At 33.9% G+C, this 18981-nt stretch overlaps 1 protein-coding gene across 2 annotated transcripts in view; it reads right to left on the bottom strand.

Annotated features, from left to right (window-relative positions):
• Nucleotides 1-3675: 3675 nt before the first annotated feature.
• The window catches only part of FOLH1 (folate hydrolase 1), a 62554-nt gene continuing 47248 nt past the window's right edge, over nucleotides 3676-18981 (bottom strand). For both annotated transcript variants that reach the window (XM_012444843.3, XM_012444844.3), the window contains exons 14-19: nucleotides 17049-17140; nucleotides 15911-16001; nucleotides 13473-13737; nucleotides 13094-13175; nucleotides 8252-8344; nucleotides 3676-3986 (exon numbers count right to left, since the gene is read on the bottom strand). In XM_012444843.3, coding sequence (XP_012300266.2) covers nucleotides 3797-3986; nucleotides 8252-8344; nucleotides 13094-13175; nucleotides 13473-13737; nucleotides 15911-16001; nucleotides 17049-17140 — 813 coding nt within the window. In that variant the 3' untranslated portion in view covers nucleotides 3676-3796. The remainder of the gene's footprint in view (nucleotides 3987-8251; nucleotides 8345-13093; nucleotides 13176-13472; nucleotides 13738-15910; nucleotides 16002-17048; nucleotides 17141-18981) is intronic.

Below are 18981 nucleotides of genomic sequence, written 5' to 3'. Positions count from 1 at the left end.
TCAATGTTATGTTGTGTAGAATGCCCTGTATTAGAGAACTAAACAATAAGCAACTTATGAGATGCATATAGAAGAAAGAACAATAGTTCCAAATCTTAGTGCTAGAAGCTGCCAAATTTATCATCTATTTTACTCCAACTGTATCATCACACAGAAAAGGTAGGAGAGAAAAAGTGCTGGTATTACATTAGCTAACTAAAAAATACTCTACCATTCAAATGAAAATATCAAACATTTACTGATTACTAATTATATGCTAAAAACTGTTCTGTGTTTTACATGTTCTAACTTATTTAATTCTTACAGCAACCCCATGAGATAGATCATATTTTATACCCGTTTAAAGATTAAGGAACTTAATAACAGAAAGCTTTAATAATTTGCCATAGTCATACTGTAAGTGGGAGAACTAGGGTTGGAACCCAGGCAGTCTGTCTCTAAAAACTGTGTTCCTGGCTGTAGGCCGTGGCTCATGCCTGTAATCCCGGTACTTTGGGAGGCAGAGGTAGGTGGATCATTTGAGGTCAGGAGTTTGATCCCAGCCTTGCCAACCTGGTGAAACCAACTCTACTTAAAATGCAAAAAAATAGCTGGGCTTGGTGGTGGGCACCTGTAATCCCAGCTACTCAGGAGGCCGAGGCAGGAGAATCACTTGAACCCGTGAGGTGGAAGTTGCAGTGAGATGAGATCGCACCACTTCACTCCAACCTGGCAACAGATAGAGACTCTGTCTCAAAAAACAAAACAAAAACTGTGTTCCTATCATTGCTCTACCTCTTGTGAATGACAGTGACTTAAACATGTTGCCAAAGTATGTTCCTGAGCCACTGAATTACATACAATATTTTGGGGAGATGCTGATTGCATGCTTGTAAATTGGTTGAAAGTTGACAAAGCTTTCAAGTATTATGCAGATTTCAGTCCATATTTTATAATAATAATATTCACCTTATCACACATCTACAATATTGTCTAACTTTTTAACAATGATGTCACAAAAAACCTGTTAGCATGCTCGGCCAAACCCCATTAACAAAGGCATTGTGGAAATCCTAGTATGTAGTTCAGCTCTTCTTTTCAAAGCACAGAATGTCTCGGACAGTCTCATATGCTCGTCACCCTAATTACTCGCAAAATGAGGGTCATCTGTGGGCTCTCCATACTGATAGGGATTGGAGCCAAAATAGAAAGACTCAGTCTCTAAGGAGCTTACAGCCTAGTAGGGGATACAAGAGAAGGGGCAGCCATCCTGGAAGTATTCCTAGAAGAGATGACATGTAAGCTGAGACCTGAAGGATGAGGGTAGTCTTATCTTTTCTGGGGATAAAGTCTACATGGCAACTGTTGTAATGAGAAAAGATTTGGGACTTGGCATGGTGGCTCTTGGAGAGGCCAAGGCAGAGTAATAGCTTTAGCTGGGGAGTTCATGATCAGCCTGGGATACGTGGTAAAACACCATGTCTACAGAAAAAGGCAAAAATTAGCCAGGGATGGTGGTGCACGCCTGTAACGTAAGCTACTTGGGAGTCTGAGGCTTAAGGATTACCTGAGCCCAGGAGGCAGAGATTACACTGAGCTGGGATTGTGCTGCTGACTCCAGCCTGAGTGACAGAGTGAGACCCTGTCTCAAAAAGAAAAAGTTCTGATCTTTTGTTGGGTTGATTCCCTTCTAATCCATCTAGGCCAGAACGCTTTCTGAAATGCAAATATGCCCATACCCCTATCCTCCTTAACTTTATTATGGGCTTTTGATAAACTATGGGAAAGTGGTTATACTACTCTGGATGTGTTTCAAGCCTTATGTGATGTATTTGGTGCTTAATGTATGGATTGTTCTTCCCACATATGCCTTGGATTCTAGTAAAACTGAGTTCTTTGTGTTTCTTTAACATGCCACAATTTTCCATACTTTTTATAAATAATTGTGAATAACATGATTACTTGTAAATAAATAAAATAACTTAGAAAAACCTCGACATTGTAAAATTGAATATGCACAAACTTTGTAACCCAGACATTCCACCTATAGGTAGATATCATCAGGAAAGAGAATCTCTTGAATATCTGTATTAGGAGACATGTTCACAGAAGCAAAATACAGAAAACATTCCAAATATACACCAGCAGAAAATGAATAAATACATTTTATTATGTACCAGTTATCCAACTTTGGGTTATTCACTCCAAATTCACTCTTGGTTGTCTTCATAAATAGATCTGAGCCCATTAAATAGTTATTCTTTGTCGCATGTTAAGATGTTAAACTTTGTGAGTAGAAGGCATTGGGAGAGATGTTCCAAGAAGGTGCTTTTCAATCTGCTTTCTGTGTGCATGCTTGGCAAACTCTGGCAATGCAAATGACATCTCCAGCATCTGATGCAGTCGGCTTATGAGGCTACCCCCGTGCCCAGATAATATAGTTCAGGCTGCTGCTATGGAACCCACTTTCTGAGGTTTATGGTGGCCAGGCGAACCCAGCAGCCAAGAGCTTCTCCTGACACTTACCTTTGCCAAATTTGTAGTAGAACCCCTCTAGCCTGACATTTCTTTGTAAATAGCTTTACACAGGGGCCCAGAAGGGAAGTTTCTGGGGATTTCAAAAGTGTTCATTTGAAGGAAGTTCTTCAAGTGCAACACCACAGAGACTTCTTAACATTGAGCGAGGCCACAGTGTGAGGAGACGCTTCATTGGTTACTCCAACTCCACCATGGAGACAGTGGCAATTCCTTATATCTACTTATCACATATTCTTGAGACTTCTCTTTACCTTTTACTAGACAATATTTCATTGCTTCAATGCTGTTACAATTAATAATTATTTATATTAACTTTCCCTATTCACATTATTGTATGTTTTCTCTGTCTTGATGGACCCTGAGTCTTACTCTCACGTAAATGAATTCTCTGTATCAGCAAAATATGGCAAACTACAGCCAAGGTGATACATATATGAACCCTTAAAAGCCAATGAAAAAATCAAGTACCTGAAAAATACACAATATGATTGTCTTTATAAAATTTCAAAAATACATAATGCCAAAACATGTAAAGGATACAGCCATGTGTGATAAAATTATAAGTAATAACAGAGGAAAGATTAAACATAAAATTAAAGAAAATGCAAAAGCACAACTGTCATTAGTACATGGGGCATCCAAAGATATTGGAAATGTTACTGTCTTCACATGGCTATTAGGTTCACAAACGTTGGTTTAATTACTATTTTTCACTAAACGTATATGTTATAGTATAGCCTTTTATATAAATAAAAAATAATTATTTCTTATGCTATAGAGTGATTACATTTACTAAAAGTGTAATTTGATCCATTTCCCAACGAATGTGCTGAGATAGTGATCCTGGGTGGCTGAGTGGCTAGGCAGGGTCTGAAGCCTCTGGCTTGGAATAGTTCTATGCATATTTCCCAGTGTTCTCTATGACATACTGGTGTTTTCTTATGTGTGAAATGACATGAATAGAATGGACTTGATTCCCTGATAATGCCAGATGAGAGTTTTACTATATTAGGCCATTCTCCTGAGATTTAATACTGAGTTAAATTTTTCCACTTCAGAATAACCTTCTATAATTACGAAATTCAATATTTAATTTTTTATCCATAAAGAGAAGATAAAAGAAACAATATAAACAAACACATGTAAACACTCACATAACTATATATAATATCCAACTTTATTTCAAATATACCAATTTTAAAATTTATCAGTATACCCACCATGATTCTTTCTGAGTGATATATCCACAAATTCAATGTGGGTTCTCTAAAGAATCCTCTTAGACCACTTCTCTTAAAGTCTCTGCAGCTGCCTGTACTGTGAAGGCTGCAACAGAAATCTGTCTCTTCACTTCTCCCCAGGCCTTGAAAGGGTCCACTTTGCTTTCAATATCAAACAGAGCATCATAAATTCCTGGGAATGACTCCCCTGCATACTTGTTGTGGCTGCTTGGAGCATAGATGACATGCCTGTTGATAAAATCATTTGCTGTTTATTAGGTAACCAAATGACACACAAGAGAAACACAAGAGCACTCTGCAATTCCTGGATTGCATATCCCTATAACAATTTGAACAAGCAACTTGTCAACCGAACTTTCAAGTTCAGTCATCTCTGAAGACTAGTCTATAAAATCTATAGTAATTAATTATATTTTTACTTCAAACAGATTAAGTGGTTCAGTGCTACAATAGTAACAATGATGATACTAACCACAGCAATCATGCTTGGTATTAAAGTGTTTACTTACTATTTTTCCAATACTTAGAAATAAACTCTACACAGTTGGTATTAGTATTTCACAGAGGAGGAAACTGAGGTCTGAGAGATCAAGTAACTAAATTATTTCTCTCAAGGCACATAACAACTGCTGATTTTTTAATATACCACACTACCTCCTAAATTATAGCACAATTGTGATCATTACAATCTTGTTTATGATCAGCCAACCCTCTACTGTGTTTTCTTCTCTTTGGTCTTTTTTCAAACAGTCACGCTACCATATTAGAATACTTAACATATAGTTTGAAGAATCATCAAAAACAATTTTGTAATGTTCCACATAACCAAAAGAATGTTTTATAGGATGGGCTAAGACAGTTCAGCAATAGCCCTAGAAGAGAAGGACAAACTCCAAAGTAAAGAGGTAAATAAGACCAGAAGTAGTGACTCATGCCTGTAATCCCATACATCAGGGAGGCCAAGGCAGGAGGATTACTTGAGGCTAAGAGTTCTAGATGAGCCTGGACAACATAGGGACACCGTGTCTCTACAAATGAAAGTACAAATGTTAGCTGGGCATGGTGGCATGTGACTGTAGTCCTAGCTTTGTGGGAGGCTGACGTGAGATTGCTTTAGCCCAAAAGTCTGAGGCTGCAGTGAGCTATAATTGCACAACTGAACTCTAGCCTCGGAGACAGAGTCCTACTCTGTCTCTTAGGAAAAAAAAAAAAAGGGAGGGGGTGGAGGGGTGATAGATAAAAATATATTGCCATTGGTGATCCAGTCAACCTCTTTGGAAGATGCTCTTACTCCCAAACCTGACCCTTTGATAATCCCTAGAAAGAAAGTTAGGGCTAATTTTGGCTGTCCAGTGATCTATCTCATTCTGCAATATTTAGAAGATCAACCAGGGGACAGTCAATGTTTGGTAGAAAAAATGTAATTGTAAGGATTTAGGAGGAAGCGATACCTCTAAATATCAACATTAGGGAAAAGAATAAATAAATATATATGTATTATATACATTATATATATAGAGATGTTTGGATTGTGTGTATACCTAAGCAAAAATATATTTAAAATAGGAAAGGAGCTAAAATTATACACACAAAACTATAACCATGAATTTATATTTTTTCTGATAAAATTAGATTTTATTTTTTCCATAGTGGCTGTATTAGTTTACATTCCCACCATCAGTGGAGAAGTGTTGCCTGATCACCACATCTATGCCAACATCTACTGATTTTTGATTTTTTTGATTATGCAGGGGTGAGGTAGAATCACACTGTGTGTTTTTTTTTTTTTTTTTTTTTTTTTTAAAGAAAGAGAAAGCGAAAAGGGGAGAGAGAACAGGAGTCTTGCTCTATTGCCCAGACTGGAATGCAATCTGAAAATAGGTATTAAAAACCTCTTTTATGCCGATAATTGTGCTTAACAGCCAAGACAGGAAGGAATAAGGGAAGAAAATAACAAACAAACAGCCAACCAATATTTCATTTAAGTCCGTGAAATGCTATGCAAATACTGAAGAGTGATTTACTTCCAATTATGCGGTCACTTTCAAAATAGGTGTAATGTGATACTGAGAAAAATGTATGTTCTGTGGACCTGGGGTGAAGAATTCTATAAATATTCACTGAGTTTACTTGTTCCAGGTCTGAGTTCTAATCATAGATGTCCCTGTTAATTTTCTATGTCGTTGATCTGTTGAATATTAACAATGTGGTGTCAAAGTCTCCCGCTATTATTGTGCAGGAGTCCAAGTCTCTTTATAAGTCATTAAGAACTTGTCTTATGTATCTGGGTGTTCCTAAGTTGGGTGCATATATATTTACGATCATTGACTCCTGTTGTTGCATTAATCCTTTTACCGTTATGTAATGTCCTTCCTTGTTTCTTTTAGTCTTTGTTACTATTAAAGTCTATTTTGTCAGAGATGAAAGTTACAACTCCTGTTTTTTGTTTTTTTTTTTCTCTCCATTTGATTGGTGAGTCTTCTTCCAATCCTTTATTTTGAGTCTTTGTGTGTCCTTGCTTATGAGATGGATCTGGATACAGCGAACTGATGGGTTTTGACTTTTTATTCAATTTGCCTGTCTGTGTCTTTGATTGGGGCATTTAATCCATTTAAATTTAGGATCAATATTGATATTTGTGAGTTTAATATTGTCATTTAATGCTATCTGGCTATTTTGCCCATTAGTTGATATAGATTCTTCATTATGGAGATACTCTTTACCTTTTGGTAAGTTTTAGGGATGACTGATACTGGTTGTTCCTTTTCTGTGTGTAATGCTTCTTTTAGAAGCTCTTGTAAAGCAGGCTTGGTGGTGATGAAATCTCGGAGTGCTTGCTTGTTTGCAAAACATTTTATTTTTCCTTCATTTATGAAGCTTAGTTTGGCTGGATATGAGATTCTGGGTTGAAAATTCTTTGAGGATATTGAATATTGACCCCCACTCTCTTCTAGTTTGTAGGGCTTCTGCTGAGAGATCTGCTGTGAGTCTGATAGGCTTCCCTTTATGGGTAACCTGACCTTTCTCTCTAGGTGCCCTTAGAATTTTCTCCTTTATTTCAACCCTGGTGAATCTAAAGATTATGTGTCTTGGGGTTGCTCTACTTGAGGAATATCTTTGTGGTGTTCTCTGTATTACCTGGAGTTGAGTATTGTCCTGCCTTACTAGGTTAGGAAAGTTTTCCTGAATAATATCCTGAAGAATATTTTCCAGCTTGGATTCATTCTCTTCATGACACTCAGGTACACCTATCAAACATAAATTAGGTCTTTTCACAGAGTCCCATATTTCTTGGAAACTTTGCTCATTCCTTTTTATTCTTTCTTCTCTAATCTTGTCTTCTCGTTTCATTTCATTAAGTTGGTCTTTGACCTCTGATATCCTTTCTTCTGCTTGATCAATTCGACTGTTAAAACCTGTGCATACTTTGCAGAGTTCTCATATTGTATTCTTCAGTTCCATTAATTCACTTATATTCCTCTCTAAATTGTCTATTCTCGTTAGGATTTCATCAAACCTTTTTTCAAGGTTCTTAGTTTCTTTATGTTGGGCTAGAACATGTTCTTTTAACTCATAGAAGTTTCTTATTATCCACCTTCTGAATTCTAATTCACCGCCTAATTCTGTTAATGGAATACATTGGTTCTCCATCAGGCCTTGTTCCCCTGTTGATGAGGAACTGTGATCCCCTGTAGAGGGAGAGGCGTTCTGATTTTGGGTATTCTCAGCCTTTTTACGCTGGTTTCTTCCCATCATTGTAAATTTATCCACCTGTCGTCTTTGTAATTACCGACTTTCAAATTAGGTCTCTGGGTGAACGTCAAACTTGTTGATTTCCAGTGCCAGAATCTGAGCAACCCACTGCGCCAGCTAAAACAGCAGCATTAAGATTCATGGTGCTTTTCTGCCTGGGAATCTCCGATCTGGCTTCCCTCTTGAGTCCTTTTTTCAATCAGCTGAATGGACAACTCTGCCTTCCTGGAGCTCCAAATGTTGACCAGAAGAGGACCCAGTCCCATTTACTCTGTACCGAGAACTGCCACGCCGGCCACAAGAGTCACGCTGGTGACCCGTGGGGCTCCTCCGCTGGGAATCTCCTGGTCCGTGAGCAACAAAAATTCATCTGAAAGTGTGGTGTCCTCTCATTCTCTGCGCTTTCACTGGGAGCTACAATCCTGAGCTGCTAGTAATTGGCCATCTTGGATCTCTCTCCTAAAATTAGATTTTTATTTTCTCCAGTGTCTTTCTGGATCTTCTATATTTTCTAAATAAATATATATTCTTTAATAATCAGAAACAAAGATACTTAAAGACACAAAAACCATGTTACATCATATGAAGAAAGGATACAACTATCACTTACTACACATATTTTGAAATTTTCTATTTGCTTGCAAGAAATCAACTACATTTTTCCACAGTGCAAAAAAATAAATAAATAAAAATAATAATAAGATAATGTGATATTAGAAGGGAGTCATATTTTTTCTTACCTATAAAAAGGCCTGTCTGGTAACCCTAATGGATCAATAAATGCTCGTTCTAGAAACATCAGTTGATCATTCATCATTCTTAATAATATTGGGCTGAGAAAGAAAATAAATAGAAGAACTTCATGAAAATATGTTTCTACCCAGAAAATAAAAATTTCATAAGAAAACTGAATTTAGTTATCTCTGGGGATTGGTTCCAGGACCACCCCCTACACCAAAATTTCTGCAAACTCAAGTCCTGCAAGGAAGACACATGTATATGAAAAGTCAGTACTCCTCCTCTGTGAAATTAACAGGGTGAAAATGAACAAACTATCAAACAAATTAAATTAATCTCTCAGTATAGTGATCCAGATTTAAATCTAAAAATTACTTAAAATTATACCTTTTCAAGTGATTTTCAGAATGGCTTAAGTACAACATTTTCAGAGTCTGATAGGACTTTCTGGATTAACTTGCTCTGCCTGAGTGAGGAAATGTAGCTATGTCTGTGGTGTCTGAAGCCACATCTGATCTCCTTTGGGATAGCTGCCCCCAATATAACTCTTATCACATGCTAACGCCCCTTTGACATCTTAGTCTTCATATTAAGACAATGAGATAGGCAATTATATAAACTAGAAAATGTTTATGAAGCACATGGCTAGTAGTACAAATGAAATGTAATAGTTTTGTTTTTTTTAAGTTTCTATAATTCTCTTACTTTATATTTTTCATTAGTTTCTCAGTGGCTACATCTGTGGTTTTCAGATTGAAGCTCATAGAATAAGCATCATTCCGTGATAAAAGTTCTAATGTATCAAAGCTAAAAGAAAGATGATTATTGAGAGTTTTTCCATATAAATGAATGTACTCACTTAAAATCCTTTTTTCTAGATTTATGTCCATCCTTTTTGATATGTGTAACAAAATCATTTTCTGTATACAATGCTAATATTTGCAAAAGTAACTTCGAAAATAAAGATTTGGCAAAATAAAAAGTTTACCATATTTTAAAATAAAAAGGATAGTCGGCCCTCCATATATGAGGGTTTTAGTCCTTCCCATATTGTATTTTACTCTGTTTTCTTAAGAGATGGAGTCTTGCTCTGTCACCCAGGCTGGAGTGCAGTGGCTTGATCATAGCTCACTACAGCCTCAAACTCCTGGGCTCAAGCAATCCTGCCACAGCTTCCTGAGTACCTGGGATTACAGTGAATAATACTGAATTTTCCATCTGCATTTGCTTGCTGATGTGAAATCTACAGAGAGAGAGGGCTTATTGTATTAACTGAAAAAAATTCGTGTATATGTGGACCTGTGCAGTTCAAATCACTGTTGTTCAAATCTCAATTGTAAATTTTAAATTTATGCAATATGCAAATTAACAACATACATAGCTACCATATTTTTTAAATCGCATACAATACTATACTGCTCAGGCTTATAAAAGCACAGTAAGAGCTGTATGTGCCAATGGGAAAAATAATAGTGATTTTTATTTACATTGGCATAATAATTAACTGATAAACCCAGATATACAAATATAACAAGATTTTCTTCACCTTAGGTATCCTAGTAATCTACTCACTGAAGTAACATCAATATTAAAATAAGATGACCTGCTAATGTTCAGCAAGATGCCTGGCAAATTATAAATATTTACCAAGTGATAAGTAACAATATTCCTTTTATTTTTAAAGCTAAACTTATTATGAACATAAGAGATGGTGATTACTTCAGTCTTTCAACAATATTTGTATGTCTCCTATGTATCAAACACTCCCTGCTTCTACAGACTTACATTTCAAAAGCAGTGTTGGGGTTATTATTGTAATAAGAATGATTCAGTATAATTAAAAGTTTATCAGCAAGCTCTGGATAGTTCAATAATTAGTTACTGAATTTGATACACCAATTCTGTCACAATTTAATTAACTAATGAGAAACAATCATTTCAATAAAAAAGCACAAATCATCTTATTCATTAATCTTTTGCCTTTTATAATTTTTACTAACAGCATTTAGTTATCACTTCCTATGTATCAATTACTATTCTGAATGTTTATATAATATGTGGTTTTTAATCTACACAGCAATTCTGCAAGTTGAGCAGAATAATAGCCCCATTTTGTAGATGAGATAACAAAGGATCAGGAATTAAATGACTTGACTAAATTTACACTAGGAAGTTTTTAGAGTGAAATAGGAGGTCTATATTGTTCTTTCAACTGCACCCCGTTGATAAAAGAAAAAATAGGAATAACTTAAACCACCATAATTTGGATTTGAGCTATTTTTAACATTTACGTATTTAGCATCATGAATTCAGATTCTGTGATAGTATAAAGATAAATGAAACAAAATACCTGTTAGCAACTCCCAGAAACAGATGAGGCAATTGAATGAAAGATAATTTCAATAAGATGCTATGGGTTTCTCAATCAAATTCACAAAGCATTGCTACAAATGCAAAAATTCATGTGGCTACACACACGTAAATGCACACGCACAAATACACACACTTTTCTTTCTCTGTATCCTGTGTTAACACCTTATAGTCTTTAATGGGGCAAGAAGTGATACAAGAAAAGCAGGATGAAGACATGTCTCTTCCTTAGATTTCAAAGTTTTGGTTGAGAAATTCAATATTCAGTTTAATTTACTTAGTCTGAATTTACTATTAATGCGTGCAATTCACTGCTCAAGTGTTTCAGAATTTGTAAATACCATATAGAGAACAGGATGTATCTTTACTATCATTTACAGAAAATAAAACAAATGTAGAAATACTAAAGGAAAGGAAAGCTCAGTGTGCTAAACAGTAAGTGTTCTAAACAAACCACATTTCAAACCATGGGGCATTTTCTCAGAGGGAGAAAACATTTTTTCTTTTAAATACAGAAAGAAAACCAGCTTTATAGAATACATGGTGTTTGGGATATCCTGAAAATTTATTTCTCATTGTTGACATTTTACTTACATATAAAAATTGTAAAGAATTGTAAAGAATAAGAAAACAATTATTCTAATATTCCCCAGAGTATAACACAATTATTATAATAATTTTTAATTCCCTTTAAGATTTTTCTATTCATTAAATAAAAATTAATAAAATTGTATTTATAATTTTATAAGCTTTTTGCTTACTTCATATTTTATTCTAAGTATCTTCTTATATTTCTGATAATCTATTTTAATGATTATAAAATGTTCAAATTGGTGAATATCAAATTTTTAGTAATTTCTCTTCTCTTAGGCATTAGGTTATTTTGAGTTACTTGCCATTATAATTTTATACTTCAAATCTTTCTCCAAGCAATCTTTTCTAAAATTGAGACTTTTTCCTAAGAAATAATTCAAGAAATGAAAATACTGTGTCAAAGCACAGAACTCTGTGACATCTCTTGAACACTTTAGCAATATGTATCTATCTTTTTCAAAAAGGCTAAAATAATTTATAATGATATCAGAAAAGCATGTAGAGCAATGCTTCAGTACTAGCTACAGCAATGGGCACAACCAAGATTTAAATTGCTATTAATGTGTTATAAAAATAAGATCACATTACCTTCATTAGTATTTCTGAATTAGGCATTAGTGAACTGCAATATTCTGCTGTTTCTTTACAGGTGTATCTTTGACAACATTTTAAAAATTATTTGTCTTGTTTCTTACCAATATTTTCAATTTGTTCTTTTGGACTGTTTAATTCAAAAAATATTTTTATAATGCATGTATTACTCTCTTTTCACTTTTGATGGAATATAAGTTTTCAACTTTCATTTGAATATTTTCATATTCTGACAATTTTAATGGTCTCAAATCTGATTACATTATTTCCCCATTGCTTCTAAACTTGGCATCTGTCTTTCAAGAAATTTTTATTTTTACTAAATAATTCTTTACACCCGTTGTTTATGTTAGCATACAATGTGAAGTGCAATTCTGAATTTACTTTTATAGCAGATACTAACATAGCTTATACAGTATTATGGTTGAGTAATCATTCCCCATTGATTTTTGCTGTATGCTTTATTACTAATACTTCCTTATGTATCAATGAGCCTATTTCTAGATTATCTACCCTGATCTTTCTATGTATCCTAACATCAGCTCCTAGGAATTTGATATTTATATCATGCTATATTTAATACACAGATGTGTACCCTTAAAATTCTACTTGAAAAATTTACCTTAGTATTCTCGCCAAGTATTCTTCCTTCCATCTTAATTTTTTTTCAAATTTTGTTGTACTTGTGTAATCTTACACAGAATTAATCCTAAATGTTTAACATTTCCAAAATTAATAGCTTTACAAATTTTCTATTCTGGGTACATAAACTTTTGCCAGATGTAAGTGGAAATAAGGAGCTCTATGTGGAGATAATGACGAAAAAAGAGGTAGAAAGAAATCATGCTTTGAAAATTTAATAGTCTGGCTGAGTTATGATGTACAGATACTGAAACAACAAGAGATAAAAACGAAAAAAGCTGGGGTCACACAGTGGAGGACCCTCAATGTTAAGCAGAGTATACTATAACTAATCAACAGGAGGGAGAAACTGACATTTCTGAGCAGCACAATTCCCACTCAGAATGTCGAAAATAGATCTTCTGAGATAGGGCAGCACTACATAAAATGTGCTAGAGTGGAAAGACAGAACACAGCAGGAAATGGCACATATATATCTATAACAAATTTCTGAACTTAAAATAAAATTAAGCAAAAAAACAGCAAGAAAATCCCAAAGTCAATTCAGCAACAGTGATGTTACTTTCCTTTTAATTATATACAATTACACACACACACACAGTGTGTGTGTGTGTGTGTGTGTGTGTGTGTGTGTGTGTAGAACATACTTGCTTTTGTCAGAGTCCTGGAGTCTTCCACTGAAGTTGGAAGCAATTTCTGTAAAATTGTTTACTGCAGAAAAAAGTGAATCTGAAATAGAAATTGAGATCATCAAATGCTTAAAGAACATAATTTCTAATGGCATTGTTCTATAGTTCCAGAAAAGGAACAATATAGAAGCCATCTTTTGTGTTTTACAAGGTATTTACACTTTTATATTGTAAGATGTGAGCATTCATAAAATGGAAAATACATTTATATACATAAACAGAATGCTGGATCACTTGAAACAGCAATCAATAATAAATGACCTAAGATAGCCCATTACATTTTGGAGATTAATAGAACCATACGGATGATATATTTGAAAAAGGAACAGTAACATACCAAATGACACACTGTATGTCTTCATTTCCTGTGGATATTTCATACAAATATCGTAGATTTTGTCAGCATATTTTCTTAAAACTACAGCATAATCTCGACAATCAAAAGGGAGCACTATGGAATTGGCCAGTTCAAACACCATTCCTCCTCGAACCTGGGCCACAGTGAGGTGATATTTAAACATCGGATCATAAAACTTTTCCACCAACTCATATGTTTCATAGACACTGTGATACAGTGGATAGCTGCTGAATTTGTTTATTTCCTACAGAAAGAATAACAGAACATATTTCTTATAAGATAGCTTATAATAAAATGATTAGCACCATATTTACTATTCATGTTAGTAAGACTGGTCAGTGATAGATCAAGGAAAGTACTTAAGCATCTCAATAAGCCACTTCCTAAAGGGCTCATATTATGATATGTCAACACACTCCAGGCTTGTGCCAATTAAATTATGTGTATGTGATATAAGAAATATCATTTAAAAATTACTTCAAAGGGACCAAATAGGCTTGCCTCTAAGAATGCAGAACATGTGAAAATGTTTTAGGAATTTGAACAAAAAAGACGAGACAATGTTGAATTTGGGTAAAAATAAGAAGACAGAATTGTTAAAGGCAAGTAAATAAGTATTACACAATATTATATAGGAGAAGACACTACATTGTGTAATCACTGACATTCCATGGATAAATGACCATCTGACAAGCAGTGAGCTGAAGACTGGAGAGTGTGAGTGGTGAGGGGTACTGTAGTGGATCCGAAATTTCACTAAGGAGAGAGAAGAGAAGCCCGGACAGGTGTCCGAAAAAACAAGATTATGCATAGAAGGACTTTTCAAACTGTGAATTGCTGGTTTATCACTTTAGACCATTTTAAGATGCTTATTTTTTATTATTAATATAAAAGGACATTGTATGTAATGAGGTGTTGAAGAGACTGGGATTCTAGAATTACCCTGCCAGGGTTTGCTGGGCTTCAGGACTTACTACCAAAAACTTTAGGTGGTCATTTGACTTTTCTTTGTTGTAGTTTTTTCATAAGTAAAGTGTAGACAATATTAATATTTATCCTCACCATCACCTCCTATATAACTCTGCCCAACTTTCTACCTCACATACAGGAGATTGAAGATTTTCCATCTGGGAAGAATAGTCATGAGAAAAGGCTTACAGAAACTTAATGTGAACTTTAAATCACCAAATGTCTTTTCTGAATTTGGAGTTGAGCTCCATCTCTTATTATTGCAATATTCTTATTGGAATAGTTTTGAATGAACTCTTCCTTATCATTTTTATAAGTGTGAGAATGTTTTTTCTTTATAACATAAAATTTAAAAATGAAGAAGTATTAGGATAAAAATATTACTTATAAATATGGACATACTTATAAAAGTTGACAAAGGTTTCATGTGATGAACAGAAATCAGGGGTAGGATGAATATGAAATGGAGGTAAGAGACCACTGTTTTTAATTATAAACCAGTGTTCTTATAAAACTACTTGATATTTTATAAACTACCCATGTTACTTTGAAGAAAATGAAAACCATATATCATCAACAACAAAAGAAAAGGAACCATGACTTTGACACAGTCACAGTCTATTATACTGAGATGGTTTGGCTCTGTGTCCTCACCCAAATCTCACCTTGAATTATGATAATCCCCACGTGTCATGGGAGAGACTGGGTGGGAGGCAAATGAATCATGGGCAGTGTGTTTTCCTGCACTGCTCTCATGATAGTGAATAAGTCTCATGAGATCTGGTGATTTTATAAAGGGAAGTTTCCCTGCACATGCTCTCTTGTTGGCTGCCATGTCAGATGTAACTGCTCCTCATTTGCCTTCAGCCAGAATTGCGAGGTCTTCCCAGGCTTCACAATGTGGAACTGTGAGTCAATTAAACATCTATAAATTACCTAGTCTTGGGTATGCCTTTATTAGCAGTGTGAGAACAGACTAATATATATACCATTTTTTATTTGTTTAATGACTCATTATTTGTTTCATAATGGGAGAATAGTAAGAGACGGAAATCCAAATATACTAATTAATTTTGAATGATAATGGGGAGATGCTGATTAATTTTGAATGATAAGGAGGAGAGTGAAGTCAAAGACAATTCCTACATTTCCAACTTAAATGACTGAGTGCAGTGCCACCAAGTGAAACAGGAAATATGTTTAAGGGAGTACATGGACGTTCACATTTGCAGACATGAGTATTGATACCAACTGACACTTGAATTTAGGATAGGAATACCAGATATGAGTTATCCTATGTAGTAGTGACATTGTCAACCATTGAGACATCACCTGCGCTTTCAAATTTCTCTATTCCTCTAATGCTGGAGTCACTTTTTGGAGTCAGAATTATTCATTTAGTTAAAATATATTCATAAATAATCTTGAATAATTTGAGATAAACTTACCCAATTTTTAGTATATCGTGCTCTGCCTGAAGCAATTCCAAGTCTTTGGAAGAACACCTCAAAATCATTTCCAGATCCCAATTTGCTAATCCTTTTAGGGATAAAATAACAGAATTGCTTTAGAGTAATTTGTTCATTAAGTACAGATTACATGCCCATTAAACTAAACTCCATTCTTGGTATTATAAATACAATTTTAAACATATAGCTTTAGACATGCAGCAAAAATATGAAAAGGAATATTAATTTTGATCACAAAATATCTAATTCTATAAGACTATTTTGTGTAGGACTATGTCACATTTTGTTAAAGGTTTTTAAAGTTGGAAAACAGTTTAAGATTATTTCATTTCATTTATCATCTTTTATCTGTTGTACATAATAGAGTGAAAAGAAGCAAACATTTTGCAGACAATTTGGACATAAATTCTGCTGTTGATAATATAAATAATTTGTGCTGTTGACATTGGTAATCTCAGACTACTGAGATATTTATAGTTGTGTTGTTTTTGAAGACACGATTAATGTTAAAGTGATGCTTCTTTATTGTTACACTAAGCAAAATATTTGTTAACTATATGATATTCAGAAAAAGAATAATTACAGGGTGATGAAGTGACCAAAAAATGAGAATTACTTTTCACCATTATCTCCATTACGTGTTGAGCATCCCTAATCCACAAATCTAAATTCTGTATCAAAACATCTCATGCACCCCCAAAATATATACACCTACTGTGTACTCACAAAAAATAAAGATCAGAAAATTAAAAAAAAAAACAAAAAACAGAATACTGTAAAATCTGCAAATATTCTAAAATCTGAAAAAAATCCAAAATCCAAATACTTCTCATCCCATGGATTTCATATGAGAAATGACCAATCTATATAATCTGTTGAAATGTACCATATGTATATATTACATATTCTAAAGAGAAATCATGTTTTGATGTCCTGCAGATTTAACTTTGAAACACACAATAATATTTGATTTGTGAACCAAAGGAATGCTTTTCCTTTATCAGATTTTAGACCATTTTGAAAGTTATTTTTTCACTTAATGATTGAAAGAAAATATGCTTTTATTTTCAAAACAATCCCACACTGAATTCAATGGAAATTTCATTTGTTTGTTCACCTGGGCATGCCACTGAACTCGGGGGAAGGACTTTTTTTAGTCCAGCTTTCATAAAGAGATTTGCCTTCAAAGTCTTCATCAGGGCTTTTCAGCTACAGAAATTAAAAGAAAAAAAAGAGAATGCTCATAACTCAGATATATTAAAAACTAAATGTCCATTAGTCAAAAGTGAATAACTAAGCCACAGTTCAGCAAAAACAAGGATGCTATCCACACATTAGCAGTCATTAAAAATTATAACACATTTCTGACAAATGGGAAAATAAGCATGTTATTATATATAGGTTGAACTATATTATAAAAATAAATGTATGAAGTGCATAGCATAAACAGGCTACACTAAATTCATACCAAGCCATTGTCTTTAGATAAATGGCATAGTACATGATCATTCTGTTCATTTTTCTGATTTAAAACAGACTACACTCAACTATTTCTCTTCTCACAACAAAGAAAATAAAAAGAAGCAAGCTGGTTAAGGGAAAGTATTCATTTTAATATTGTTTCTTGCCAGTAGAGTTGCCAAAGTCATTCAATAATATATAATAAACTATAATGTGATTGAAATTTTATTTAGTTAATTTTTATTGTAATTGTGTTAAACACGGGGATTTAAGTACATGTTCTGGTTTTGCAGATGGGAAACCTAAGGGAGCAAAACATGACCTGTTAATGAATTTGAGACTCAGAGCATTAGAGGTTGTGCCAAAAATATTTAGCAAGCTAAACTAATTAATGTCCCATAGTTATTTACAGGTAACTGAACAATATATGGTTTAAAATATTTTTATTTTATATTTAACTAAAATCATATGTATTATTTTTCAATGAATACAATTCAGAAAGCTTATAGAAAACCTGTAGAATTTAAGATATTTTGTAGATGACAGGGATATAGAGATTAGTAAGACATACAGCATGCTCTCTACTAGTGGGGACTATAAGTAAAAATGTAAAATTCAATGTGCTAGGTAATTTAATAGAAATACGTGCAGAGTTCTATGGGAACACAAACTGTATTTATATAAGCATAGAGAGTGAGTAAGCAAGTGACATCAACATCTTAATTCATAAAACATAGATAAATAAAACAATAAAATAATTTCACTCAAGTTTACATTTACACGAAGCTTTGAAATAAGAGACAGTACAGCTTAATTTATTCTAAGAAGTGTACATTTGAAACAGTGTAAAACTATATTACTAAATGTTAGGTTATTCACAAAAATGTAAAATAGTACAAATCACTCTCCCAAATCAAAGTAAAACAAAGCCAACAATTCTTAAGCAACACATAATTTTAAACCTGACTTGGAGGATAATGTTTTGCAATTGTCACTGGGTGTCACCAATCCAAGTCGTAAACAAAAATAACTTCCAAGCTTCCTAGCATTTATCTTAAATTACACAAATGCCAGCAATTACCTTAAATACTAAGTTTCAGATATTTAAATTTTTATATGTTTCATGGTAACTGATTTATAAGGTAAGGCAAATGATAGAGTTCTTAGTTAACTAGATGAGTAGATATTTTCAAATTAATTTTTTAATCTTAGGATACGTTATCATATATAATTAAATTTCATTCTTCTTTTTAACTTTTGTTTTAAGTTCAGGAGCACAAGAGCAGGTTTGTAATATAGGTAAACTTGCATCATGGGGGTTTGTTGTACAGATTATTTCATCACCTAGGTATTAAGCCTAGCACCCATTAGTTATTTTTTATAATCCGCTCTCTCTTCCCAACGTCCATCTTCCTAAAGGCCACAGTATGTGTTAATTCCCTCTGTGTCAATGTGCTCTCATCATTAAGCTCCCATGTATAAGTAAGAAGATGCAGTACTTGGTTTTCTGTTCCTTCATTAGTTTGTTAAGAATAACAGCCTGCAGCTCCATCCATGTCCCTGCAAAGGACATGATCTCATTCGTTTAT

This window comes from Aotus nancymaae, unplaced genomic scaffold, assembly GCF_030222135.1.
Source record: "Aotus nancymaae isolate 86718 unplaced genomic scaffold, 86718_ANA_hifiasm-v0.15.2.pri h1tg000059l, whole genome shotgun sequence".
Taxonomy (NCBI): domain Eukaryota; kingdom Metazoa; phylum Chordata; class Mammalia; order Primates; family Aotidae; genus Aotus; species Aotus nancymaae.
This window is presented reverse-complemented; position numbering and strand designations above follow the sequence as displayed.